Source organism: Melopsittacus undulatus, chromosome 2 (genome assembly GCF_012275295.1).
Source record: "Melopsittacus undulatus isolate bMelUnd1 chromosome 2, bMelUnd1.mat.Z, whole genome shotgun sequence".
NCBI classification, from domain to species: domain Eukaryota; kingdom Metazoa; phylum Chordata; class Aves; order Psittaciformes; family Psittaculidae; genus Melopsittacus; species Melopsittacus undulatus.
The window spans coordinates 275,557-303,057 of record NC_047528.1 but is presented as its reverse complement, the minus strand read 5'-3'; the positions used below and the strand labels follow the sequence as shown (position 1 = coordinate 303,057).

Genomic DNA, 27,501 nt, shown 5'->3' with positions numbered 1-27,501 from the left:
AGCATCCCCTTCTCCTTGCTCTCCAGCAAAGCCAGTGTGCACCAGGGGGTCGTGTCCCCATGGATTCACACCTCCCCGGCACAGAATCCCAGCCCGGTTTGGGATGAAGGGACCTTAAAGCTCCTCCAGCTCCTGGAGTGTTCCAGGGGACACCTTGCACTAGAGCAGCTTGCTCCAAGCCCATCTCCACTCCTAGGCTCTCTCAGCGGATCCTGCACTGGATCTTGTCCACCCACGAGGGTTTTCAGGACCCCTTTTCTCCATGTATCCCCATGGAGCAGTTCAACAAGGCCCCGGGTTTATTCAGGTGGTTTAGTTAAAACCCACCCTTGTTCCCATCCGGGGGGTGATGATCGGAGGAGGATCTTTCTGCCCCTCACCACCCCTTGAGCTGTGCAGTTGCATTGGGTGATGCTGTGGTGCTGTCACCTCCTGAGCATCCTCCCTGCCCTGGAGCCTCCTCTGCAGTGAGAGCTCCTCTCATCTGGCCTCTTCTGCTGCCTCCAAACCCTGGTGTTGCTGCTGATGTGGTAGAAGAGGATCCGGGGGCTCCTCTCCCTCTGTGCTGGGTGGGTTTGGTGCTGAGGCAGGACACAGTGAAACCCATCCCAGGGCTTGGCTGCATGGGGGCTCTGTGCTGGGAACAGCCGGGGCCAAGGAAGCAGTGAGCACCTCCCTTCCCTTCGCACACCCTTATGCTTCTCCTCCTTTCTCTTCTCTCCATTCCCCATTCCCATTCCATGCTCTTTGCCTCTGGCCAGCACAGGCTGTGGGTGAAGCAGAGGACAGGTCCCCATTACCCCCTCAGTGCCAGCGCTGGTGGCCTTGTGGCACCCAAGCCTTGAGGCCAGCATCAGGGTAGGTGCAGCCAGAGCTCTTGGTCCAGCTCCATGTTTCAGCAGGGACCACAGGGATGTCGGGTCCAGCAGCCATGTGGGAATCCCCATTTCTCCCTTCTCCTACCTCCCATTCTCTGCTTCCAAAAGGGCCTGGGAACTCCTCAGGCTGGGCAACAATGCTCTTAAGCACCGTTTGCAACCCCAAGTGGCACCAGGCTTGGGGGGCACAAACCTCTGTGCAGCAGAGGGTCTGCAAGGCGACGGCTCAGGCATGGCATGGGGAGCAATGGACCTCTAATTCCTGCCGCCGGGATTAGAGGTTTGTGCCAGGAATAACGGAGGCAGCGGCTCCGGGCAGCAGCACACACATGGGTGTGAGCTGGGAAGTGCAGAGGAACCCCCTGAGGAGCCCCCACTCCTGCAGCTGGAAGAGCATCGGGGTCAGGGTTCTGTGATGCTGGGCCCGGCTCCACCAGCATCCAGAGTGGTTGCAGGGAATGGGGGGAGCTGCCTGCTCAGCACAGCCCAGAAGCATCCAACCAACCCTGGATGAGGTTCCCCAATGGCTGCAGCCACAGCCGCTGCCTTTAGACCCATGAGCTCAGGGCTGGGTGTTTGCTGCTGCCTCATGGATCGGTCTCCATCCCTCTGGTTCTGCCTCCCTGTCAATGTGCTTCCTTCCAGCTTCCCCATGGGATGAGCCAAGGTCAGTGCAGGCAGCAGCAGCCCCTTGCGCTGGGGGGTCACTTTGCCCCATGTCCCGGGGTGGATGAGACCCCCATTCCCAAGTGTGCCCAGCGCCATCTCCTGGCACTGGGACAGCAGCAGAACCATGGATGAGGCACTGGGAGCAATGGGCTGCCCTGATCCTGCTCCCATGGCTCACTGCAAGCCACCAGCACAGGATGGGGCTGCCTTCAGGAGGGTTCCTTGCACTGCCCATGGGATGGGGCTGCCCCGAGGGGTGTCCCTGCACTGCCCATGGGATGGGGCTGCCCCGAGGGGTGTCCCTGCATTACCCATGGGATGGGGCTGCCCCGAGGGGTGTCCTTGCACTGCCATGGGATGGGGCTGCCCCGAGGGGTGTCCCTGCACTGCCCATGGCTGCTGCATCCGCCTGTGCAGGGGTCGGGACCGTGTTCCCGGCTCCGTGGCTCTGACATCCTTTCCCTTCCCCTTCTTGTGCCGCAGAGACTTGACTCGCTGCGACTCCGAGTCGTCCATCCCGCACCTGAGCGAGCACCAGCGCCTGCCCAGCTCTGCGCCCAAGCTGCTGGCTGCCCGGCCCAACCTGCTGACCCGCTCCATCGAGGAGGCTGTGCCCGGCCACCCTGCCAGCGCCGCGGCCACCCCCAACGGCGGCAGCCGGCCGGGGGATGCGTGCGGCCCGGAGCGGCTGCCCGAGAGCCCGCTGGTGCTCCGGAAGATGCTGCTGGTGAACCACGGCCTGGAGAAGCCGAGCGGGGCGGCCGAGGGGAGCCAGCCGGGGCCCGGCCGGCACAGCCACCAGGAGGGGTCCCGCTCGCACAGCCCCAGCTCCACCGAGCCCGACACCCCCTCCCCCAGCTCTGACTGCCGCACCGGCAGCACCAGGAGCAGCCGCATCCCGCAGCCGGCGGCCAAGAAGAGCGCGGGGGACGAGGACAGCAGCGCCACGGGCGACGAGGCCGAACTGGGCCCGAGCAGGAGGAAATTCCCACTGAAGATCTTCAAGAAGCCCAAGAAGTAGGAGCAGGGGAGGGGGTCGGGAGCCTGGAGCGGCCCCGACGGCCCCGGGAGCGCAGCGATCCCGGCCCCCCCCCCCCGGAGCCGCCGCCGCACTTTATTTATTGCCTCATCTGGAGAAGGAGAGCGAGGACGGAGCCGCCCCCCCCCCCCCCCCCCTTGGCTTTGCTGTGCATGGCTTCAGCCCCCGCCCCCCCCCGGGCTCTGTCCGTCCCGTCGGGTTCTTCGGTCCTTCCGCCGCTCCCATCCCTGCCCGGACAGGGGGGCTCGGGGGGAGCGGCCCCATCGGGACCTGCTGTGGACATCGCAACGGTTCCCGTGTCCCGGGTCCTGCCCCTCGGGGGGGTCCCTGTGGGTGCGCTCTCGGTAAGCGGCAGCCCTCGAGCGCCCTCGGGGGGCGGCTCTGACCTCGCTGGTACTTGAGCACCCGGAGCTCTGCCTGCAGCGCGTCCCTCACCGCAGCCCGGGGCGGTCACTGCACCGCAGGGTCCGTGCGCTGTGTGCGGGGGGGTCTTGGGGGAGCCGCGGCCCCATCCTCACCTGCAAGAGCTCCTGAGGAGCCCCTGCACACCGGACACTGTTGGTGGGACCTGGGGATGAGGAGCACCAGGGAAGGGCACCCTTGGGTGCAGAGCCAGGTCCAGCCGCTGCAGCCGCACAAATAGAGGGGGTCTCAGGTGCAGGAGCCGTCCCTTGTCCCCGTGTCCCGGTTTGGCAGGGCTGGAGAGGGGGAACGGGGGTCTCTGGATCCGGACATGGGGTCAGCCTGGGGGCCCTGCTGCTGTTGGGCACCGGCACAGCCCATGGTGGGTCATGGTCCATCCCAAGCTGCTCCCCAGGGCTCAGCAGCTTCCATCCTCCCTCTGCGGGTCACATCCTGCTGGTCTGAGCCCTCTCAGCACATGTCCCCCATTGCAGGTCTGGATGCTGCGCCGAGTACCCAGGTCTGGACAGTAACTGTGGCCAGGTCCAGCTCCATTGCAGGGGTGAGCCTGTTGCTAAGGATGAGCCTTGCTCTGTCCCAGGGCTTAGCCTATCCACAGGGCTGATCCCATCACTGAGGCCGAACCCTGCTCCATCCCCAGGGATGAGTCCTGCTCCATCCCAGGGCCAATCCCAGTGCTGGGGCTGCCAGCGGAGCCTCCTGCACTCTTCATGGTTGGTGCCTGACACGATGTGACCCCTGAGCTCTGCACCAGGCCGGGGGTCCCTGTCCCCTCCTGTCCCTCCATCCCAACCCCTGCGCCACCATCCCACCCATCCCGAGCTGTGCTGCTTCCCAAGGAGGATGCAGGAGGAGGAGGAGGAGGGTGGGATGCTGGGACCTGCTCTGCACAGTGACACGTGTCTGTCCCGGGGGGGGCTCACACATGTCCCGTGTTCCATAGCTGGTAGGTGACAATCCCATTGTTGCTTTGAGACAATTCCTCTCCATGACTAAGTGCCTGATTCCCACAGACGGGAAGGGAGGGACGCCCCGGGGGGGGGGCCCTGCGGGTGCCCCGGGACAAGAGGGGGGGCCCAGGCTGGAGCTGCGGGTGGTGGCGGAGCCCTGGAGCAGGGGGTTGGGGACCGGGCGCACGGCGACTGTTGCTGCATCTGCCAACTCCTGAGGATGGTTTTAGGTTATTTTATTTGGGGTCATTTCATAAGACTTTTAAATCCAATAAAGCATGTAGTCTATTTTACGAGCCCGCGGCTGCTGCTCCTGCTTCCAGCCCTTCCCTCATGGGCTCCATTGGTGCTTGCCCATGGTGGGGACTGTGCCCCAGCAGCCACAGCCTGGTGCCATCCTCAGGGTCTGAATCACACCCGGCTCCTCAGCACCAAAACTGGCCCCGTGCTGCTTGGGTTGGTTGTAAATCACTCCTATGTAAGAGTCATGGAATGGGTTGGGATGAAGGGACCTTAAAGCTCCTCCATTCCCAACCCCTGCCCCTGCCAGGGACCCCTTCCACTGGAGCAGCTGCTCCAAGCCCCTGTGTCCAACCTGGCCTTGAGCACTGCCAGGGATGGGGCAGCCACAGCTTCTCTGGGCACCCTGTGCCAGTGTTTTACCACCCTCATTGTAAGGAATGTCTTCCTCATACTACAGGCGAGACAGGAGCGTGTGGGCAAGAGGTGGGAGCCACGTCAAAGACTGAATGAAACACCAAGAGCTTGAGCACCAGGATCCATGAGACAGAACAGCTCAAACGGATCCCAGCGCCATGGTTTGTCCTTCCATAGGCTTAGTTTCAAATAGAGAAACAGCCCCAGACCGGTTCCCATTTCCTGGTCAGCTCCAAAATGTCCCTGTGTGCATCTGTGAGATGGGAGCGCTTGGAGCTGTCGCTCTCAGTGAGTGCTCAAGCGGAGCAGGACCAGGCTGAGGTGCTGGTGCACTGGGCACGCTCAGAGCAAACCTGGGCACTGAGGAATCCCTAATGCCAGTTCTGCTCTGAGGCCGAACATCCCCATGTGGGAAGTGATGGTGCTCATAGAACCATAGAACCCCAGACTGCGTTGGGTTGAAGGGAGCTTAAGGCTCATCCAGTTCCAACCCCTGGCACGGGCAGGGACCAGGTTGCTCCAAGCCCCGTCCAATGTGGCCTCCAGAGCAGCTCAGCCCAACCTTTGGGGTTGGTTTATGCACATAAACCTTGGGTGCTTTGGGTGCCCGTGAGCCCCGCCTGGACCCCAGCCCCTCGCCTGCCTCTGCAAGGAGCAGGCACTGCCCACGGGGCAGGGAGGGGGTCACCCTCGGGACGTGGCCCCTTATCCACACTGTAGGGCGGTCATGGGCTTCCCTAGGACCCCACGAGCTCTCTTTGGAGGGATGCTGAGGCTCAACAGGGAAGTGCCCGTTGGGACCACAACAACCCCATGGAACGCTCCAGGCTTGGGCAGGAGTGTCTGGACAGTGCCGGTGGGAAGGACCGGGCGGTGCTGAGGGCCGGGGCTGTGCGGGGCTCCTCCCGTTACTGCAGCGCGTTAAAGACAATGTCAGCGCCTTGCTTTGGTAGAACTATAACCGGTAACGGTCGGTTCAGGGGTGATCGCGGACGGGGCCGGTTTGTCCCTCCGCGGCCTCCTTACCCTCACCCCCTCGCCGGCCTCCCCGCCCCGCCCCTTCCCGTCCCACCGCCTCCATCGGGAGCGGGCTGCCCGCCGCCATCTTGGAAGCGGGCAAGCGCTGGGCGCTGGCTGCGGGGCCGCGGTTACCGGCAGCAGCCCCGGGGAGGCCGGCATGGGACGAGGGACGGAGGCTCCGCCGGCGGTGCGGGGCCCAGCTGCCGCCGGGGCGGCGGGGGGAGGCCGCAGCGGGGGGAGGCCGCAGCCGGAGCAGCCGTGCCCGGACACAAGATGTCTGCCGCAGCCTCAGCCCGAGGGCGGGGCGGAGGGGTCAGAGCGGTTGGCGGGAGCGGGAAGCGCCTGAGGAGCCGCCGGCCGCCGCCATGCACGTCGTGAAGCGCGGTGAGGGAACCGGGGCCGGGACCGAGCCCTGCCCGGGCCCTGTGGAGCTGTGGGGGGGCACCGGGACCCGCTGCTTTAGGGGGTGCCTCCCGTTGTACCTGCTCTGAGGGACCGGGCCCCCCTGTGCTCGGGGGGTCCTCCTCATGGCCTCCGGGGCAGGGGATGGGGACCGCTGCTTTAGGGGTGCCTCTTGTACCTGCTCTGAGGCACCGGGACCCGCTGTGCTCGGGGGGGGGTTTGCATGGCCTGAGGTGGGAGGGGATGGAACCCCTCTCATTTAGGGGATCTTTTACCACGCACCTCGAGTGAGCGGATGGGGCTCCCCCCTCTCTGGGAGCGTCCCTCATGGAACGTGTAATGATGGGGTCCCCTCTGCTTTGTGCACAGCCTCCGGGGCACCGGATGTTGGGGTCTGCACCGGGGAGAGCCTCGGGTGAGAGCTCAGCCCCCCCGAGATGCAGCAGTGAGGGATGAGAGGGATGAGTCCTGCCGCTGCCCCCATGGCACTGAGCTCTGGCCTTGGGCCCCAGCCTGGGGGTGGCCCTCAGCTGGGTTCCCTGCAGAGGTGCCCTGGTACTTAGGCAGGGTTGTGGGTGCCGTGGGGTGGGAATGGCTCCTCCTGGCCTCTCCTTGGGCTCCAATAGCGGACCTCAGCTGGGTGTCCTTGCTGCACCCCCCCGGGGAGGGCTGGCTCCGTGCAGCAGGCGCTGGGCAGGAGTGCACTGGGCTGAACTGGAGCTCGGCTAACGGGACCTGTGGTGCTGCATCCTCTTCTCCCCAGATGGACGCCAGGAGCGTGTCATGTTCGACAAGATCACGTCGCGCATCCAGAAGCTCTGCTATGGGCTCAATGCTGACTTCGTTGATCCTGTGAGTGTGTTCTGGATCCTGAGAGTGTGTTCTGGATCCTGTGAGTGTGTTCTGGATCCCGTGAGTGTGTTCTGGATCCTGCGAGTGTGTTCTGGATCCTGTGAGTGTGTTCTGGATCCCGTGAGTGTGTTCTGGATCCTGTGAGTGTGTTCTGGGTCCTGTGAGTGTGTTCTGGATCCCGTGAGTGTGTTCTGGATCCCGGGAGTGTGTTCTGGATCCCGGGAGTGTGTTCTGGATCCCGTGAGTGTGTTCTGGATCCCGTGTGTTCTGGATCCTGTGAGTGTGTTCTGGATCCTGTGAGTGTGTTCTGGATCCCGTGAGTGTGTTCTGGATCCCGTGAGTGTGTTCTGGATCCTGTGAGTGTGTTCTGGATCCTGTGCTCTGCCCCTTGTGATCCCCCCTGGAATCCCCCCAGTTACACTGCCTTGGCCAGAGCCGAGCCCAGCACCTTGTGCAGGGGCTCTTGGCAAATGCATCCGTGATGTGTTTGTTCCCATTGTGTTCTGAGGGTTTTTGTTTAATGATACAGAGGCTGAGGCTGTGGGTGGGGGACATCACTCTACCTATTACTGTAAATTGCTTTTACTTCTAATGTTCTTGGAGTGATTGAGCTTCTTGCCCTGAAAGAAGAGTTGTTTGTTGCTCCAGTTCCCAGGTTTGGGTAGATTGCTCTCAATTTCAATCTGCAAAGCTTGAGCAATGCTATATGGGAAGTAGCTCCTGATGCTCTCAATAAAACAAGGTGCTCTTTCTGTCTGAGAGAACCCTTCTTGTCACTGTAATTTCCTTGCTTTGCTTTCTTGTGCTGTGTAGGGTGCTGAGCCCACTCCTGTAAGCTCCTTCCCAAGCTTGGGAAGGGATGACTCCCTCTGGATCCACTGATCTCTGTGAGGTGTTCATGCAGCTCTGCAGACCCAGTCTGTTGCCAGGTTAAGGCTCTTCCCATCTCAAAGACCTGTTAGAATCATAGAATAGTTAGGATTGGAAAGGACCTCAAGATCATCTAGTTCCAACCCCCCTGCCATGGGCAGGGACACCCCACATTGTTTCTGTGTCTTAAATCGCATCTGTGAAGTATTTGCCATTCATCCTGTAGCAAGAAGTGCTCTGCAGCAGCAAAGAGCAGCAGGAGCTTTAGGGACTCTGTCACTGGAACACAGAGAATGCAGCTTGATCTCAGTGATGCTGGGAGCAGATGAGGACAGAGGCAAGATTCCTGGTTCTCCTGACTCTTAATTACTCCTCTCCCAATAATCTGATATAAGCACTGCATTCTTATTTATCCCACAGTAGCGTGTGACATCTCTCTTCCTGGAACTGAGTTTCTCCTTTTCAACTTGGATCTTCTTGTGCCAGATGCTTCACAACCCAGTGCTAAACCTCCTTAACCTGACGTCCTTACTGTCAAAGAATGAGGTTTGGAAGTGCATGCCCTGCTTTTGGGAGGCTGTTGGCCCTTCCAGTGTGTTTGGCAGTTGCTTTGTTAGATCAGGTTTCTCTTCTGCAGTGCAGAATGTGCCCTTTCTTGTAGGGATCAGTGCTGAATGTGTGAGAGAATAGCAGAAAATACTTTAGAGTAGATGAAAAAGTCTTTTCCCATAAAAGGTCCCAGCTGGGAGGTGAGGCTTGGAGTAAGCTCTGAAGCAAAAGCCACTGTGTCCCTTCCAGGGCTGGAGGTTTTGTTCTCTTGCCATGAAATGAGTTTCAGAGCAGCACTTCCACATCCCTGCAGGCGTTTCTAAAGTCAGGCTGCATTTGGAATTTCAAACTCCCAAGCAAATACTGTTTTAATCTGACTTCTCTGAACCTCGAACTTTGCTCTGCCTTGAGGAAAGTACCTCCAGGAAAAAGCTGGTGATGATTCTGGACTCATAGTTCCTGTTTTCTGCCCTCTTGCTCTCCCTTTTGCCTCAGTATTTAACATTTTAGGAGTCAGTGCTTCACCAAGAGGGCTTAGCATCTTAATTTGCTTTCCTGCTCATACTGCTTATAGTGAAGCAGATTTGACATCTTAAATGGTTGAAACATCATATCATGACTTGTTTTTTCCCCATTAACAAGTAGCTAATCTTCAGGGTTTTCCTTTTACAGGCCCAGATCACCATGAAAGTGATTCAGGGGCTCTACAGTGGTGTCACAACAGTGGAACTGGATACATTGGCTGCTGAAACGGCTGCAACCCTGACCACCAAACACCCTGACTATGCTATCCTGGCAGCAAGGATTGCAGTGTCCAACTTGCACAAGGAAACCAAGAAGGTGTTCAGTGGTATGTCTCTGAGGGACTTGGACAGAACCATGGAATAGGTTGGGATGAAAGGACCTTAAAGCTCCTCCAGCTCCAACCCCTGCCCCAGGCAGGGACCCCTTCCACTGGAGCAGCTGCTCCAAGCCCCTGTGTCCAACCTGGCCTTGAGCACTGCCAGGGATGGGGCAGCCACAGCTTCTCTGGGCACCCTGTGCCAGCGCCTCAGCACCCTCCCAGGGAACAGCTTCTGCCTCAGAGCTCAGCTCAGTCTCCCCTCTCTTGGGCAGGTTAAAGCCATTCCCCGTGTCCGTTTGCTACATGCCCTTGTATAGCAATAGTCAGAAAGAGAGTAGGAGGTTTAGAGGATATAAATATGGAAATCTTTCTTAAGCAGGAGTTAGTCAGTACCCAGGCTAACTAAAAATGCCATGGAAATGAAAAAAACATGAGTTTTAGGGATGTGGCATGAAATGAAATCGCCTAGTTTGTGAAAAGTATCTGTATAAATAGATTGATGAAAAATGCAACTGATAGAAATGAGGTTGCACCCACTTTCTTTCCCATTTATTATGTGTTATAAACTATAAAAAACCCTTCTAAGAGAAATGCATTTTGAAGGTTAACAGTAGTGAGCAGGTAGAAGCAAAGTTGTGTGTTTGTGGAGCTGGAGGGGATTATTTCAGAGTATGGTTGCTCCTGCCCTTGAAACGAGATGACAGATGATGCATGTGCAGGTCTGTGGATGTCCCTCTTTAATCCTCTTTCTGTTGCAGATGTGATGGATGATCTCTACAACTACATAAACCCTCACAATGGGAAGCACTCGCCAATGATCTCCAAAGAAACTCTGGACGTAGTCTTGGCCAACAAAGATGTATGTAACTTATTTCACTTCTGAGTTTTAAACATTCAGTGAAGTGATTCAGGTAATTGATTTCTCATGCTTTTAAGAAAGCCATGTTTGGTTCAAGACAAAATGCCAATGCAGAAACCAGTGCAGGGAGAACTGCTCCATCCTGGAGAGTTTAAAAGAGGATGTAAGAATTTCTTCATGTAAGGATGTTTCTGCAGCAGATTCTATTTTCTGAGATGTAATAGAATCCCAGACAGGTTTGGATTGAAGGGACCTTAAGATCATCCAGTCCCAGCCCCTGCCATGGGCAGGGACACCTTCCACTAGAGCAGGTTGCTCCAAGCCCCATTCAACCTGGCCTTGAACATTGCTGGGGATGGGGCAGCCACAGCTTCTCTGGGCACCCTGTGCCAGCGCCTCAGCACCCTCACAGGGAAGAACTTCCTTATATCCAACCTGAACTTCCCCTGTTTCAGTCTGAACCCATCACCCCTTGTCCTATCACTGCAGTCCCTGATGAAGAGCCCCTCTCCAGCATCCTTGTAGCCCCCTTCAGACACTGGAAGCTGCTCTGAGGTCTCTACGCAGCTCCTCTTCTCCAGTCTCAACAGCCCCAATGTTCTCAGCCTGGCTCCATACAGGAGCTGCTCCAGCCCCTGAGCATCCTCATGGCCCTTCTCTGGACTCGCTCCAACAGTTCCATGTCCTTTTTGTGTTGAGGACACCAGAACTGCACCCAGTGCTGCAGTTGGGGTCTCACCAGAGCAGAGTCCTCATAGTCATGATCAGCACAACTCAAGAGTTTGATGAAAAGCACCTTTTGCTGTAGCAGCCTCTTCTGGGAGCATGGAATGGAGACCTGAGCTGTGATTTCAGGTTGTTCAGATGGGGAAGTCACCCTTGTTTGTATGTGTATAGACAAACAATTCCTTGGACTTTGATTCTATGTTGTGTTTCTTGGTGTCTAGTTAGACTTCAGCAAATGGAGCCAACAATTGTGCATTGTACTTGGAAATAACCCTGTTAAAACTGCAGTTGTTGTTTCAACCTTTATTCCTCTGAGCTGCTATCAGTTTCACTAGAGCTGTGAGGCCAGGAATGGCCAACAATGACAGTGTTGTTACACCCTAAAGCGAGGTACAAAAAACCTGATTGTAAGTGTAACTCTTCTCTGTTTTATTTCCTCTCAGCGCCTGAATTCTGCCATTATCTATGACAGAGACTTCTCCTACAACTACTTTGGGTTTAAGGTAAAAAGCATGTTATTCATGATAACCAAGAGTGCTGTTTTGATGTTCTGGAGCTGAGTCCTTTGGGAAGGATGGAAACATCTAGATTTGGGCAAGCAGGGCACTGGAGTAGGTGGGACATCAGGGGGTTTGATAAAAACCAAGAGTACCTGCACAGAGCAGTTGCTCTCTGGATGAATCATGTACCTGTTGGCTTCAATGTGTGCTCTTGGCTGCTGTAATGTAACTGCTGGGCTCTTAACTGTGCAGCCAGCACTGAAAGTTGGTGAAAGCTTCCCAGCTCATGCCATTCCTCATGGGAATAATGTGATTCTGAAGAAACCAAAAAAGGGATTTTTTTGTGTCCCCTATTGTGTTGTGGAACAGTTTTGTCAGTGCATCATCCCACACTCAGCCTCTGTCATCTCCCACCCTGCTGGGAACTCCCCCAGGCTGCTGTGCCCCCACCATCTGCTCCTCCTGCTCTCTCACACAGGCTGTGCTTTGCTGAGCTGCTTTAGGGGTGACACTGGGGTCTCTGGAGAGCGTGTCTCCATCCCACAGCACTGCCTGCTTCAGATGGTTCTGGAAGATCCCTGCAGGAGCTGGGGGGCTTTGCCAGGACTTGCCACCAATGCGCCTGACGTGGTGCCTTCTGGCTAGGGGAAGTCGTTTGCAATGAAGGAACAGCTAGAGGGTGTAAGAACAGAGGCAAGGGTGGAAAGAGGGGACCTTGAAGGGGGTGTGTTCTATATGTGTATAGACAAACAGTTCCTGACATTCCCTCCTGCAATTACTGCTGTAATCCATTGGGAACAAGCTTCAAAGGCAGCTGCTGTAGTTGTAGTCTTGCCATGTTTGTCGTTTGGGTGTTCAACACCCAGACTGTGATGTGGTTGTCTGGAAAGCATTATCATGGTGGAGCTGCCACACTTGGGGTGGTGGGGAGCAAGCACTCCCTTGTCTTTGAGCTTTCACTCGCTGTGGGTTGAGAGGCAGTGCTGAGCCCTGGGCCTGGGTGCTCCTCTGCTGCTGCAGAATCCAAAGCAGAGAACCGGGAATGTCTTGTTTTAGTCATCAGTCACCTCATCTGCTGTGCCATTTGCAAGGAGTGGAGTGCAGGGTTGGTGCTTCTGTTGAAGCCTGGGATAAGGAGCATGAAGCTGCTCAAGTTTGGGGTTAATTAATAGGATTTTTATCAAACTGCATGTCTCCTAAATGCATTCTCTCTTTTTAAAGACTCTAGAACGTTCTTACTTGCTGAAAATCAACTCAAAAGGTAAGAACTGTCTCTGTCAACTTCAAGTATTATCTAACTTAGAATCAATCATAGAATAGTTAGGGTTGGAAAGGACCTTAAGATCATCCAGTTCCAACTCCCCTGCCATGGGCATGGATACCCCTTACTAAACCCTATCACCCAAGCCTTCATCCAGCCTGGCCTTGAACACTGCCAGGGATGGAGCATTCACAACTTCCCTGGGCAGCCCATTCCAGTGCCTCAGCACCCTTACAGTAAAGAATTTCTTCCTTATATCCAGTCTAAAGTTCCCTTGTTTCAGTTTGAACCCGTTAACCCTTGTCCTATCACTACAGTCCCTAATGAAGAGTCCCACCCCAGCATCTCTATAGGCCCCCTTCGTATACTGGAAGGCTGCTGTGAGGTTTCCACGCAGCCTTTTCTCCAGGCTGAACAGCCCCAACTTTCTCAGCCTGGCTCCATACAGGAGCTGCTCCAGCCCCTGAGCATCCTCGTGGCCTCCTCCTTTTTATGTTGAGGACACCAGAACTGCACACAATGCTCCAGGTGAGGTCTCATGAGAGCAGAGCAGAGGGGCAGGATCAGCTCCTTTGCCCTGCTGGTCACGCTCCTTTGGATGCAGCCCAGGGTACGGTTGCTTTCTGGGCTGTAAGCACACACTGCAGCCGGCTCATGTTCATTTTCTTATCAACCAACACCCCCAAGTCCTTCTCCTTGGGCTGCTCTGAGTCTCTTCTCTGCCATGGCTGGACAGGGTGCTCTTCTTGCTTCATGTCTTCTTGGCTGGACAGGGTGCTGGGCCATGTAGTCTAGGTCATGCTTTGCCTAGAAAGCTTGGACTGGATGATCTTTAAGGTCCCTTCCAATGGGATTCTGTGATTTAAAAAGTCAAGACCACAGCTCAGAGCAGTGTTTGAGGGGATAGAAAGGAAACCTCAGAGGTTTCCATAAAGCATTCCATTGGAAACTCTGCTTTAAAAAGCAGTCAGGCATTTATAGTGGGTGTTCTCTGGGCATGTGCAACTTCTTTTCTTAGGCCAGGACTCTGGTGGGGTTTGGTGGCAGTGCTATGCTTGCATAAAGAGCAGCACTTAGGTGCGGTTGGATGTTCCAAATGATGGCAGTGTGACCTGGACCACTGTGCTTCACTTTCTGTATTAAGGACCCTGGTGCTTTGGAAACTGCCTGTAAGCAAGGATTTAGAAGATGGAGTTCCTGTCCATCTGATAACGTGTTCCATAATGCTAAGCACTTCATAACAAATTTAAAGCTGAATAAGCTATTGTGCTGTCAGCACCAGCTATTGCAGGCCCTAGTGTGAAAGGGACACCAAGAGGGTGAGAGGATAATTGTAATATAGAATCCCATGGGCAGGGACCCCTTCCACTGGAGCAGCTTGGTCCAAGCCCCTGTGTCCAACCTGGCCTTGAACACTGCCAGGTATGGGACATTGATCACTTATAGGGCACCCTGTGCCAGGGCCTCACCACCCTCACAGGGAAGAATTCTCTCCTAATATCTAATCTAAATCTCCCCTCTGTCAGCTTAACATAATAAACCTGGAGAGCAATTGGATGCTGGATTGGGCATTTGATTGGATTCTAACTGTTAATACAGGTGGGTTTTGTTTCCACTCCTGTGAGCATTGGTGCAGGTTGTTGAGAGCAGTTATTCAGTCCCCATCCTTGAGTACTTCAGAACCTGACTGGATCAAGTCCTGAGCAAACTGCTCTGATTCTCTCAACTGACTGTTCTTGGAGCAGGAGCTTGCACTGGAGACCTCCTGAAGTTCCTTCCAACCTGAATTACTCTGGTTCTATGAAAGCCATGGCTCTCAAGTGGCCCATTGCACACTGTAGCTTATTGCTACAACCTCCATGTCTGTACTAATAGTAAGTGTCACACTGACATTGTTTTTTCTCCTTTGTCTTTAGTTGCTGAGCGTCCTCAACACATGCTGATGAGGGTGTCAGTGGGGATCCACAAGAATGACATAGAGGCTGCAATAGAAACCTACAACCTGCTCTCTGAGAAGTGGTTTACCCATGCTTCCCCCACGCTGTTCAATGCAGGCACCAACCGGCCCCAGCTTTCCAGGTACCATGGGCTTCCAGGTTTGCTTCATGCATAACAGGGTGAAGAGAAAGTTCTTCAGATTGGGTCTGGTCAGTGAAATGCTTTCATAAATAGCAGCTGTGCTTCTGTGGTTGGTTAATGAAGGTTTGAGAAGCTGCTGTCAATTTTAACATGATACTTAGTGTTGTCATTGGGGAAAACTGCACAGGTTTCTGTAAGCTTCTAAAGCTAATGGAAATGTTTCCATTTAAAAGTTACCTGCATACCTAGTGTTTTGTAGATGACCAAATGAATCCTGGTAATTGTTTCATAACACATGCTAAGTTGTATCACATGCTAAGAGTAGCAAGGGTAACTGATATGATTTAAAACTGTTTTGTTTGATAACAGATACCAGTATTACAACTATTGCTCAGGATGTTATCTAAACCTGTTCTTTATTCCACTTTGCAGTCTTGTGGTTTTGCTTCATCTATTTGCTTTGTGTAGCATGATAAGGAATCAGTGTTCACCTTGATTTTCTGCAGCCCTCATGAAATCCTTCTTGACTTCTTTCTGGTTTTCTTTCTTTCTGTCTGTTTTTATCAGTTGTTTCCTGCTGTGCATGAAGGATGACAGCATTGAGGGGATCTACGACACTCTGAAGCAGTGTGCACTGATCTCGAAGTCTGCTGGTGGGATTGGCCTCGCTGTGAGCTGTATCCGAGCCACCGGCAGCTATATTGCTGGGGTAGGTGTGCAGATGGTGCTCCCAGCAGAGGTTAACCTTCTGCTTTCATTACATGTCTGCACTTCAGTGCCTGATTAGTGCAGCTTCTACTGACTCAGTTGAACACAGCAGTTAGTCTTCTCTTTTTGGTATGTTCTAAGGCAAAAAGGCTGTTTTTCTGTGGTGTTCTGACTGCCTAACACAAGTCCTTCCAGAAAGAGGATCTCAGTCCACTGTTCAATCAGACAATTCACACTTTCTTATGTACTAGCAATCTCGGAGTGTGCTTAGAAACTCGTGCATTAGCCCTTTACCTTTTTGTATGTCCAAGTGCTTGAGATCATCAGTGAAGCTGTGGCTGCCCCATCCCTGGCAGTGCTCAAGGCCAGGTTGGACACAGGGGCTTGGAGCAGCTGCTCCAGTGGAAGGGGTCCCTGCCCATGGCAGGGAATTGGAACTGGATGAGCTTTAAGTTCCCTTCAGCCCAAACCTTTCTGTGGTTCTGATATCTGTGGATATGTGTTTGGCGTTTCTGTTACAGTGTATGTAACCTCTGCATGGCTTTACATTACCTAATGCAGAGGAAAGAACTTAGGAGCTACATTTGATTAATTCTTAAGACCAGTAGCAAATATATCCAGTTTTGTCTCTGTAAAACAGGTAAAGGAAGGGACTACCAAGTAACTGATTGGGGTGGTGTGTTCCGGCTTTCAGTGTAGGAGCTTTGCAGACTGCTGAGAGACAGCAAGGAAATGTAGGTCCATCTCTTCAGGTAGATGCTTTTCAGTACTGATGGTTTTTCTGTGTCTCTGCAGACAAATGGGAATTCTAATGGGCTTGTTCCAATGCTGAGGGTCTACAACAACACTGCTCGCTACGTGGATCAAGGAGGAAACAAGGTACTGTCATTACATCAGGGTCAAGAAGGGAGCCTTGGGTCAGAGGGGGAAGATCCTCACCCAGTAGCATCAGTGAGCTGATGAAGTGGTTGTAGATGACACATCAAAATAGGGTATTTCACCCCTTCATAATTTAGTGTTCCCTTTTCACTATGCATTTTGTCATGCAGGTCTGTCTCTTGCTGCATGATGGGCACACGTTAGAGCAGCCTCTTGCACTGGGTATTAGTCACTCCTTGAACACCCTCTAGTGAATTAAGGGACAAGACTGTAGGAAGCTTCTTGATGCTTTGTCTCCACATAGTCCAGACGTCAGTGGAGGCATGACACTGTAAATCTGTGATTGCCGAGCTCCTGCTTACACAGAGGAAATACAGTTGTGGCACTAAATCACTTATTGAGAGTCTAGAAGTGGTGACATGGCCCAGTTCCAATAGTGAGAGCAATTCTGGGGCAAAAAAGCATCTTGAAATGACATTATTGACACTATAAAGTTCCAGTTAGTTTAGGCTGTTGGGTGCACTCAGGAGCAGTACAGGAGATTTTATCTTCATGGCAATTTGTCCTGATTTTGATCATGTTTTACCTCTCAGAGACCTGGGGCTTTTGCCATCTACCTGGAGCCCTGGCATTTGGACATCTTTGAGTTTCTGGACTTGAAGAAGAACACTGGGAAGGAAGAGCAACGAGCCAGAGACCTTTTCTTTGCGCTTTGGATTCCTGATCTCTTCATGAAGCGAGTTGAAACCAACCAGGTAAGAAGCTTCATTGGTGCAGAATAGGTCTGTTACTGGAGAAACAGGACTTCATGCAGGGCTGCAGCTCCATCTTCCTAACAGCAGAGGAACTGCCCGAAGGAGCTGCTTCACCTTATTCAAGAGCCAGGCTGTGCAGGCAGAGAGTGGAGTTGGAGAACTCCAGTGGGATGCTTTGCTTTAGTGCTTGTATCTTCCAGCCCATGACTTGTGTGGTTACACTTACACTGAATTTACTCTCGACTTTCATTAAAGCTTCTAATCTTCTCCGGCTTCACATGACTGCTTGTATTTACTTTACAATGGGTTGTATCTGGAGAACCAGACATTTCAGGACTGAAAGTACAGTTTGTTCATCAATATCCATATAATGACTTTTTAAATATACTGACTCAACTGATAAATCCCTTTCCCATGTCTGCTGGTAGAGGTGGTTTCAGTTTTTTGGGATGGGAAGTTGGCATGTTCCTCTTTGCAGCAGGGTCTGCTAATGAAGTTCAGTGCTTTTAATAAACAGGATGCCTAAAGACTTTCTCTGACTGTTCTTCCTTCTTACAGGACTGGTCCTTAATGTGTCCAAATGAGTGTCCTGGCCTAGATGAAGTTTGGGGAGAGGAATTTGAGAAGCTGTATGAGAGGTAAGAAGCATGAATAGACTTTGAAGCAGTGGCCGTTCAAAAAGCTGCCTTTGGTGTGTTGGTATCTGGGAGCCAAAGCATGGGTTTGTGGTGTTGGTCAGTGAGTTCTGTTATGGATTGATAAATGGACAAAGATGGGGAATGTCTGCTCACTATTTGCTCCAAACTGGGACCTGCTCAAGATAGAGCTGTGTGTGAATGATTGTTTTAGCTTCTTAGAAGGAAATCCTGAAGTGCTCCCCATTTACAGCAGTCAATAGCTTTGCTTTGAACTAGTTGTAATGAAAGATTTGTTCACTTTAGACAAGGACAGTCTTGCTACCCTGCTGTAACCACTCCTGGCTAGTTCACAGCTGAATGGGGTCTTGCCTGCTTGAGAGCCTGATGTTGAGTTGATGATTCTCTTTCACTCCTGTTTTGGAGAGCCTGAGAATTATTAAGCAACATGTGCCCTGCAACTAACTGAAAGAAGGATGGAGCCAGGAGGTGATGCTGAGGATGGACTCTTCATTAGGGACTAGTGGTAGGATAAGGGGTAACAGGTTCAAACTTAAACAGGGGAAGTTTAGATTGGATATAAGGAAGCAATTCTTTACTGTGAGGGTGCTGAGGCACTGGAATGGGTTGCCCAGGGAGGTTGTGGATGCTCCATCCCTGGCAGTGTTCAAGGACGATTTGGACAAAGCCTTGGGTGCCATGGTTTAGTGTGAGGTGTCCCTGCCCATGGCAGGGGGTTGGAACTGGATAATCTTAAGGTCCTTTCCAACCCAAACCACTCTATGATTCTGTGATTCTATGACTGGTCTCTGCTCCCAAGGAACAAGGGATGGGACAAGAGGAACCGGCCTCAAGCTGCACCAGGGCAGGTTTAGATGGAGCTGAGGAACAATTCCTGCCCCACAGGGTGCTCAGGCATTGGAACAGGCTGCCCAGGGCAGGGCTGCAGGCACTGGCCCTGCAAGGGTTCACACCCCATGGAGACGAGGCCTCAGTGCCATGGGGCAGGGGTGGCCTTGGGCTAAGAGTTGAAGTTGGTGATCTTGAAGGTCTTTTCCAGCCCGGTTGATTCCATGAGTCCATGGTTCTGTTGCAGCTATGAGAAGCAGGGCCGTGTGCGCAGGGTGGTGAAGGCCCAGCAGCTTTGGTATGCCATCATCGAGTCGCAGACTGAGACTGGCACACCCTACATGCTCTACAAAGACTCCTGCAACAGGAAGAGCAACCAGCAGAACCTGGGCACCATCAAATGCAGCAACCTGTGTACAGAAATCGTGGAGTATACCAGCAAAGAGGAGGTAGGTGGAGAACAGCACCTTGTGTTTAGGAAAGCTGTGACTGCTGCTGTTGTAGCTTTCTAGAGTAAGTCTGACTTGGTTGAGGAAGGGAACAGGTAGCAAATTCTGGGGATGCTTTGACTTGAGTACTTGCAGCTCCTCTGCTGCCTCTGAGTGGGTTTCTCCTCCCTTCCAACTCTCATGGAGGATTTGGTATAAAGCAAGAGATCCCATCAATGAAAACCTCTGAGAGCTTGAGGGGGAAGTGAGCTCTGTGGCTTGCTGGTGGCTACTGTAAGCATCTCCTCGGCTAATGATTTAGTAAAACCAGGCCTCTCTGAGTCCCAGACTTACACTGCAGTAGCAATTCCCCTTGAGCTCCCTGTGCACTACCATAATCTTGGTGCTTCACTGATGTGCTGTGTTTGGATCTCAGCATTGCTAACAAAGGGGAAGGTAGGACATAGAACAGGGAATTTCTAGTGCAATAAAGCTCTTGAGGCTGTGGTAACTGCAAGTATCTGCCTTAGCCACAAGTTGCCTGAGCCCTGACAGTTCTCTAGCTTACACTCCTTGGCATGTTCATAAAGTCCTGAAGAGCATAGAAGAGGTGTGGAGATCTATCGTGCCTGGCTCTGCAGGAGAAATCTTAGATGGCTTCTTTCATAGGATCATGAAAGCATTTAGGTTGGAAAAGACCTTTAAGGTTATCAAGTCCAACTGTTAACCTAACACTGCCAAGGCTACCACTAAACCTAAAAGCCAGATCTGCATGACTTCTAAATACTTCCAGGCATGGTGACTAAACCACTTCCCTTCCAGTTCTCCTGAGGCTGGAGTGAATGGTGGTGTTAAAAAATAACCAAGAAAATACCCTAAACCAGTCTGGACTTCATTGAGATCCTGCTGATTCTGTAAGACAGGAAATGCTCAGGCTTAGTTTGTGTGAGGATGGCTTGCAGGCAATAGGATTGACCAGGCCAGAGGATTTAACTTTTATGGTGGTAACTAACTAAACCTGTCTGAGTTGTTGTTACCCTTTTCACAATTCAGAAGATGGCAGAGAAATGGGGAGTGCATTTCCCAGCCTTGCAAGCTGCTTGCTTCTTTGTTTCCATGTAGTTTGGATAGAGAGCATGCTCTGGAAGGAGGATGGTGTGGGTTTTGCATGGGGTTTTGACCCGGGTTCCTGTTTTCACTGTGCCTTCTCCACAGGTAGCAGTTTGTAACTTGGCCTCCATAGCCCTGAACATGTACGTCACTCCCGAGCACAGCTATGACTTCAAGAAGCTCGCTGAGGTCACCAAAGTGATCGTCCGAAACCTGAACAAAATCATTGATATCAATTACTACCCCGTGCCAGAGGTGAGCCCTGAGCTGCTGCAGGGCTGGAGTGTGCTGGGGGCCTGGGGACAGGGTGCTTTGTTCTGGAGCAACCCCAGTCAGTCTGGAACGGTTTGGGTTTTAAGGGAGCTCCTCTGGCCTTGCTCCAGCAGCTTCACATCCCTCCTGTGCTCTTGCCCCAGAGCTGGCTCAGGACTGCAGGGGGGTCTCCCAGAACAGGGGACAATCCCCTCCCTGACCCTGCTGCTCCAGCTCTGGGGGTGCAGCCAGGACACGGCTGGTTTCTGGGCTGCAGTGCACACAGCTAAGTCGTGTTGAGCTCATGTTGGCTCTTGGGCAGAAGTTAAGGGAGGGATTTTGTGAACCTGTTTTAGCAAATAGTTGGGAGTTCCATTAACAACCTGGTTGCAGACATGACTCATTGTTAGTGCTGCCTTAAGCTTCAACCCAGACAATTCCTTAGTGAAGCAGCTGCAGAAATCCTCTCTCCTTGAGATGATTCTGCAGCTGAAATGTTTTCGTGTGTGATGATTTCCTTGAAGCATGGGACAGCACAAGGAACAGAGAGGGAAGGGGAACAGAGAGGAGGATTCTGGAAGGGTCCCAGGAATGTGTAACTCAGCCTCATTGGTTTTATCCATTTTCTTGGGGACGCATAGACTGATTCCTGGGAAGGAAAGTGGGGAGAGTGTTTGGTGTTGCTGAAGAGGAATGGGAATAGGGTTTGTGGCATTGCAGAACATAAGGGAGTCAAGCAAGAGCTGACCATTGGAGGAGGAAATAACCAAATACTCAAAAGTATGAAGCCAAACCTGCTGAGGGATCAGGTTTTTCTAACATGTGCAGTTTGAATGCATGACTTAAAATGTGTTCACAGGGCTGTGTTTCAGAGTGTGCTTGGTTCCACTTGTGAATCACTGCTCCTTCTGTCAGGTTCAGCAGTTCTGAGTCTGGGTCCTCACTCCTGCCCTAGCAGACAGTGGGGACTGGGCAGGATTGAAGAGCAGAACAAAAATTGCAGCAGAACCAAAGACCCATGAAACTTAAGGCAGTGAATGACAGTTCCTCTGAGAGGTCCTTTCCAACCTCTACCCATCCTGTGCCCCTCTTGCTGTGCTGACGTTAATGTTCTCTTTGCTAATGCCATGCAGGCAGAGCGCTCCAACAGGCGCCACCGTCCCATCGGCATCGGGGTGCAGGGCCTGGCAGATGCCTTCATTCTGATGAGGTTCCCCTTTGAGAGTCCCGAGGCCCAACGCTTGAACCAGCAGATCTTTGAGACCATCTATTACGGTGCTTTGGAAGCCAGCTGTGAGCTTGCCAAGGAGCAAGGACCCTATGAAACATATGAGGGCTCTCCTGTCAGCAAAGGGGTAAGTACCACAATGTGTCCTGTGTCAGAGCCAAAGCCATGGAAAACAAATGTGGCTGTGCCTGGTCTTTTAACACAGGAAGAGATGTATAATTGGAGCTGTTTAGCTGATAATACTGCAGCTACAAATGGTGCTTGAGTTTTCCTCCATCATTTCCTCCATCATTCTGAAGTGCAGTATGAAATGTAGAACTTAAATTGGAGAGAACACTAAAAGAAAAACAAGACTCAGCCTGTGCTGCTGTCCCTTCAGTGCACTTAAAACAGTGTGAGATTCTGATACAGGAGATGAATTGAGGGCAATAGTTAATAGGAATCACAGGTCAACTTACAATGTGTTAAAGCATGGAGAAGAGAGTGCCTTGTCTAATCTGAACTCCCCCCCGTGTTCTTCAGATTCTTCAGTATGACATGTGGAATGTTACCCCCTCAGATCTTTGGGACTGGAAAGCTTTAAAGGAGAAGATTGCCAAGTGAGTAGCCCTGCACATGTTGTGTTGGGTGTAAAATACTTTCCCTATGTTCAGACTGATAGGGTGCAAGTGCAAAAATGGTCCTGGATGTTTCCCCCTGCCCCAGTTTCTTCAGAGCTGTTTCGTGGATGGCTTTCATTTAGTTTTGTCCTTGCAAGAGGGAGAGCTCATCCAGAGACTCTGATTTAGCTGAGCTCTTATTTCACCTTGAGTACATCAGTGGAATGGTTTGTGTTCCTGTTAAATGTTGTGATGAGTGAGACAGTGTCAGCTGGGCTCCTGCTGACTGGGAACTGAGCCTTGAGCATCCTGACAGCAGGAATTGTTAAAGCCTGAAATGCCTGTAATGAATTTCTTCAGTTTGCGTGGGTGTGACTTTTAGCTTTAGTTAATGTCTGTTCTCTGGACAGGCTCAGGCTCTTCATGAGCTGCTGGGTTTGGTTTCCCTGAGTGCTGTGGGCTTGTGGAGGGTCTGACAGACTGAGGGTTTTCCTCTGCACCCTTTCTCATTACTAAACTGGGAAAGCCTCGTGGTGAGTCCAGAGGAGGCCCTGGAGCTGCTGCGAGGGCTGGAGCAGCTCTGCTCTGGAGCCAGAGAGAGCTGGGCTGGGGCAGCCTGGACAAGAGAAGGCTCCTGAAGGGGAGACCTGAGAGCAGCTCCAGTGCCTAAAGGGGCTGCAGGAAAGCTGGAGAGGGGCTTGGGACAAGGGCCTGGAGGGCCAGGCCAAGGGGAATGGCTTGAACCTGCCCAAGAGAGGGGAGACTGAGCTGAGCTCTGAGGCAGAAGCTGTTCCCTGGGAGGGTGCTGAGGCGCTGGCACAGGGTGCCCAGAGAAGCTGTGGCTGCCTCATCCCTGGCAGTGCTCAAGGCCAGGTTGGACACAGGGGCTTGGAGCAGCTGCTCCAGTGGAAGGGGTCCCTGCCCGTGGCAGGGGTTGGAACTGGAGGAGCTTTAAGGTCCCTTCAACCCAAACCATTCCAGTATTCCACAATTACAGATGAAAATAGCAAAGACTTTAGTTCTGCTTCCATGTTGACCCACATTGCAAGTTTAGTGAAGCTTCCCTTTTTTCCTGCAGGTAAGCTGAGGTTCGTAGGTACCCTGAGGAGTTGTTGATTTCTGAGTGTGAGCTGAGTGTTCTGTGTACCTTCATACAAGGCCCTTTTAGCTCTTTGCAGGCAGTTTTTAAACTGTGCTTGTCTTGGATCTCTTCTGTCTTATCTCACTTGGTTGAAGCCGTCTAACTCGTGCCTGTTGTTACAAGGTATGGTGTCAGGAACAGCCTTCTCCTTTCTCCAATGCCAACTGCTTCCACTGCTCAGATCCTGGGCAACAACGAATCCATCGAGCCCTACACCAGTAACATCTACACACGCAGAGTCCTCTCAGGAGAGTTCCAGGTAAGAAAGCAGAAGAGCTTTTCTGTTTTCATGTCTTTTATGACTTTCACAGCTGGGAAAGGCAAGGTGGAGGCCACGCATCTGGTAAGTCAGTTCCTCAGATGTCTGTGTCAAAGGCCAAAAGCACCAAGGGGAATTGTTCTATGTGCTGGTAGTGCACTTGTGTATATGCCATGACAGGCATGAGGGAATGTGCAGAATTGTACTGAAGTGCTGCTGCTTGTGTTTGCGTAAAACCTTTATGAGGCTTCTAGATGGCCTGCAGGAATATTTGCTTAGGGAATGATGAAAAGTGATGTTACTGAAGGCATGTGTGTGCTATGGGAAGAGTAACTGAGATGGTATAGCTCTCCACAACTACCTGACAGGAGGATGGAGCCAGAAAGTGGCTGTTTCTTCTCCCAAGGGATAGAACAAGAAGAAACGGCCTCAAGCTGCACCAGGGCAGGTTTAGATGGAGCTGAGGAACAATTCCTGCCCCACAGGGTGTTCAGGCATTGGAACAGGCTGCCCTATGGAGATGAGGCAGGGCTGGGAATGGTTGGACTGGATGAGCATAAAGAGCTTTTCCAACCTGCTTGATTCTATGATTCTGTTTTATTCTTTCCCCTTCTGACCCCAGTCTTGCTGATTGTTTACACCTTTACTTAGTAATTCAGTCTGTGGTCAGTGGCTTTGTTAAACCCAGATCTCTTCGTTTTCCATCTTTTGGCATTCCTCATTCTTGTTTGTGAGGTCCAGGAGCTTCTCCTGGTACTGCCCTACTAGTTGGTGTCAGCCAGGCCTTGCAGACAGGCTTGTGTTGCCTGCAGTGGCCAGCAGCATCTCACGTTTGTCACGCTGTTGTTTTAACCTTGTCCCTCCTCTGTGTCTGTGTGCACAGCTCAGTGCTGACCGAAGAGAGAGTTTGTCAGTACATGTTTAACCATGTAAAAACCTGTGCACGTTGGGGTGGATTTGCCTCTTGGAAGCTGTCTCTGTGCCATAAGGCAGGCCTAGAGCTTAGCAGAATGTACAGTGCTTTCCTTCTTTGCCCATTCCAGGTTGTGAATCCACACTTGCTGAAGGATCTCACAGAGAGGGGCCTGTGGAATGAGGAGATGAAGAACCAAATCATTGCCCACAACGGCTCTATCCAGGTAAGTGTGAGAGGCCAGGAGAAGGCTCAGGGGTTCCTGTGTGTCTCTGAAGTGTTGGGGCTGTTCTGCCACACTGTGTTTTTGGGGTGTGCTGTATTTGAATGACTCAGGCAGGCTGGGGTGAACAGCTGTGCAAGGTAAGAGGCGATGTGTCTGATCTCAGTGGTAGTTTGCTCTTGCTGGAGCCTGCTCTGTAGCAGAGAAGCCCACTGGAAATGTACCACTAAATACTGCTGGAAACCCAGAGTTGGGCTGCTCCACTGCAGACTGATCCTGCACATGTTTGGGTTCCCATTTGTCATAAAGCTGATAAAGGGAGAATTTCACAGCAGGGAGTAGGCTTGAGACTGGAGCTGAGTTTGAGATCCAGAAGAGTCTGTGTGGGATGAATGGTTTCTGCTGTGGAGTTTGAAATGCTGCTGTGCCTGTTGTGCTTGGAGTCAGGGTGACAAAGTGCATACCACTGGTCATGGAGTTTTGGTCTGGGTTGGTTTTTGTGAGACCTCACAACTATTTAGGGCAGATGGTCTGTTTGCAAAGAGCTTTTCCTCTCCAGTTCCCCAGAAGAAGCTGTTCTGTTGCAGGGAGCAGGGTTTCTTTAAGCTTGGTGCTTTCAGGTACAGGATGCTTGGATTCAGTGCTGGAGTTGAAAAGCCTTATTCTGGTCAGGGTTGCTGAAGTCTCAGAACTTCAATACATCAAGGGGGCTGACAAGAGACCTGGAGAGGGCTTTGGACAAGGGCCTATAGGGACAGGCCAAGGGGAGTGGCTTTAACCTATAACCTATAACCTTTAATTCTATGGTTCTAAGAACCTGCCAGAGGAGAGACTGAGATGAGCTCTGAGGCAGAAGTTCTGTGAATCTATGAACATTTGGGCATTGGGAAACTCTTCCTGTTCCTTTTAGAACATCCCTGAGATTCCGGATGACCTGAAGCAGCTCTACAAGACTGTGTGGGAGATCTCCCAGAAAACCATCCTCAAGATGGCAGCAGACAGAGGAGCTTTCATCGATCAGAGCCAGTCCCTCAACATCCACATTGCAGAGCCCAACTATGGCAAGCTCACCAGCATGCACTTCTATGGCTGGAAGCAGGTACCTGGGCTTGGGGGGGGGAGCCTTGTCCAGGGTTGAGAGCACATGGGGCTGATCAGTTGTGTCAGGAAAGGTGGCTCTGGCTGATTCTCAGAAGGCTGAATGGCTGCTTCCTTCCTAGAATGTGGTGTTACGAGTGGAGTGTCTAGAGCAGTGAAGCTGTGAGTGCTCTTAGCATTGCTCCTGTTAATTCTGGCTGGTGCTGGACATGACCGTGGGGCTGGTGCAGGGCAGGGCTGAGGGAGGCTGCCCTCAGCAGCTCAGTTTGGCTGTTCCTTGCCTCACCTCTAGCTCTGAGACTCAGGTTTTACTCTGCAGGGCCTGAAGACAGGCATGTACTACCTGAGGACAAAACCAGCTGCCAACCCCATCCAGTTCACCCTCAACAAAGAGAAGCTCAGAGAGCGGGAGAAGATTGCCAGGGAAGAGGAAGAGAAGGAGAGGAATAAAGCAGCCATGGTGTGCTCCCTGGAGAACCGGGATGAGTGTCTCATGTGTGGCTCCTAATGGATCCACCCTGCAATGCCAGCAAAGCCATCCCGCCTGGAGCCCATCTTGGATAGAAGCATCTTCTGTAACGTCAGGACGTGGAGGCTTGCTGGAGCTGTGGCAGGAGGGGGGGTCACAGTAGTGTGTTATAGCTTCCCCTCCATTGGGGTGTATGAAGATGGATAAGGGTGCATGAGAAGTTTTTATATTGCTTAAGTAGCTGGGAACCATAAGTGCTCTTTCATGGTGTTACATTGAACCCTGGAGGCAGGGCAAGTGCTAATGCCATCTACCTTAGAGACCTGTCCTGGGGACTTCAGACATTCACTTGCTCAAGACTGTTACTGATGGCTTCAGAGAAGGAAGCAGACCTCACTGTGCTTTCCTTTGCTGGGGGCAGCAGGAAAGCATCCCCAGGCCAAGTGTGCTGTGTGCTCACTGTGCTGTCACAGCCAAGCAGTGACTGGTGCTAAGCTTGAGGAGCTGGAGTGTGTGCATGTCTGCCAGTGAGACTTTCGCCCATCATTTCCTACCCCTGTCCCCACCTCTTCTCTCCAGCCAGCTTCCCAAAGGAGCAGGCTGGTGGTCGGTGCCTCTTCAGTTGCACTTGGGAAATATTCCCTTCCAGTTCTGGCCAGGAAATGGCAGAGCTGCTGCAGCACATTCTGTATGACACCATTTATCAGTCCGATTTCTGGTAATGGGCTTCACTCTGGCCTTGGCCAGAAACCTTCTCAAGTGCACACACCATCCTGTCCTCCCCCCAGAGCTGCATTTCCCCCCCATTGGTTATTTGATCTTTGAAGGCAAATAACATTTTTACTTGTCCATATACTCCCCCCCCCCCCGGCTCTGATAGAGCTCCAGCATCAGTTCTACAGTATTTATTGAATTCATGTAGCACAAACCAGCCCTTTAACCCAGCCAAAGCCAATAAAGTGTGGAATGTGGGAGGAATGAGCAGATGTTATGGGGAAGCTTTGCTGTGTTCAAAACTGAACTGGAGCAGCTGGAGGCTGTGGCCTTGGTTGTGAGCCCTGAGCCTCCTGCACACGGCTCTGCCAGGGCACTGGCTGCAGGTTCCTGCATGTGAGGTGAGGCTGAAGGCTCTGGTGTAAAGGGAGGCATGGCAGCCCCCTGGTTGGTGTTTGCTGAGGCAGCTGGGCTTAACTGGGGTGTCTACTACATTGTGTGCTCTGAAGATTTGGGCCTAAGGTAGACACAAAGGGATGAAGTAGTTTTGGGAATGTGCAGAGGAGGTTGGGGAGTTCACAGGAGACACCGGGAATCTGCTAGAGGAGAAGCTTCAGCCCTCACGTCTTGTTTCTCAGTGCAGCACTTGCCCTATTGCCTCTG

The 27,501-nt window shown here is 52.5% G+C and overlaps 2 protein-coding genes across 7 annotated transcripts in view; both read left to right on the top strand.

Moving 5' to 3' along the window:
• The window catches only part of STIM1 (stromal interaction molecule 1), a 58,458-nt gene extending 55,760 nt beyond the window's left edge, over positions 1 to 2,698 (top strand). For 2 of the 6 annotated variants that reach the window (XM_034074358.1, XM_034074357.1), the window contains exon 12: positions 2,031 to 2,696. In XM_034074358.1, coding sequence (XP_033930249.1) covers positions 2,031 to 2,568 — 538 coding nt within the window. In that variant the 3' untranslated portion in view covers positions 2,569 to 2,696. Of the gene's footprint in view, positions 1 to 2,030 lie in introns of all 6 variants that reach the window. The other 4 variants (XM_034074361.1, XM_034074360.1, XM_034074356.1 and 1 more) reach the window with 3 other exon arrangements.
• A 3,242-nt stretch (positions 2,699 to 5,940) lies between these two features.
• Positions 5,941 to 27,105, top strand: RRM1 (ribonucleotide reductase catalytic subunit M1). The gene is made up of 19 exons (XM_034060006.1): positions 5,941 to 6,020; positions 6,802 to 6,890; positions 8,982 to 9,159; positions 9,912 to 10,012; positions 11,182 to 11,241; positions 12,460 to 12,499; positions 14,416 to 14,578; positions 15,146 to 15,287; positions 16,082 to 16,165; positions 16,759 to 16,920; positions 17,479 to 17,558; positions 18,652 to 18,853; positions 20,048 to 20,197; positions 21,328 to 21,549; positions 21,945 to 22,021; positions 23,286 to 23,421; positions 24,465 to 24,560; positions 25,468 to 25,656; positions 25,975 to 27,105. Exons 1-19 carry the CDS (start codon positions 6,002 to 6,004, stop codon positions 26,161 to 26,163), a joined length of 2,379 nt encoding a protein of 792 aa, XP_033915897.1. The 5' UTR covers positions 5,941 to 6,001; the 3' UTR covers positions 26,164 to 27,105.
• The last annotated feature ends 396 nt before the right edge of the window (positions 27,106 to 27,501 follow it).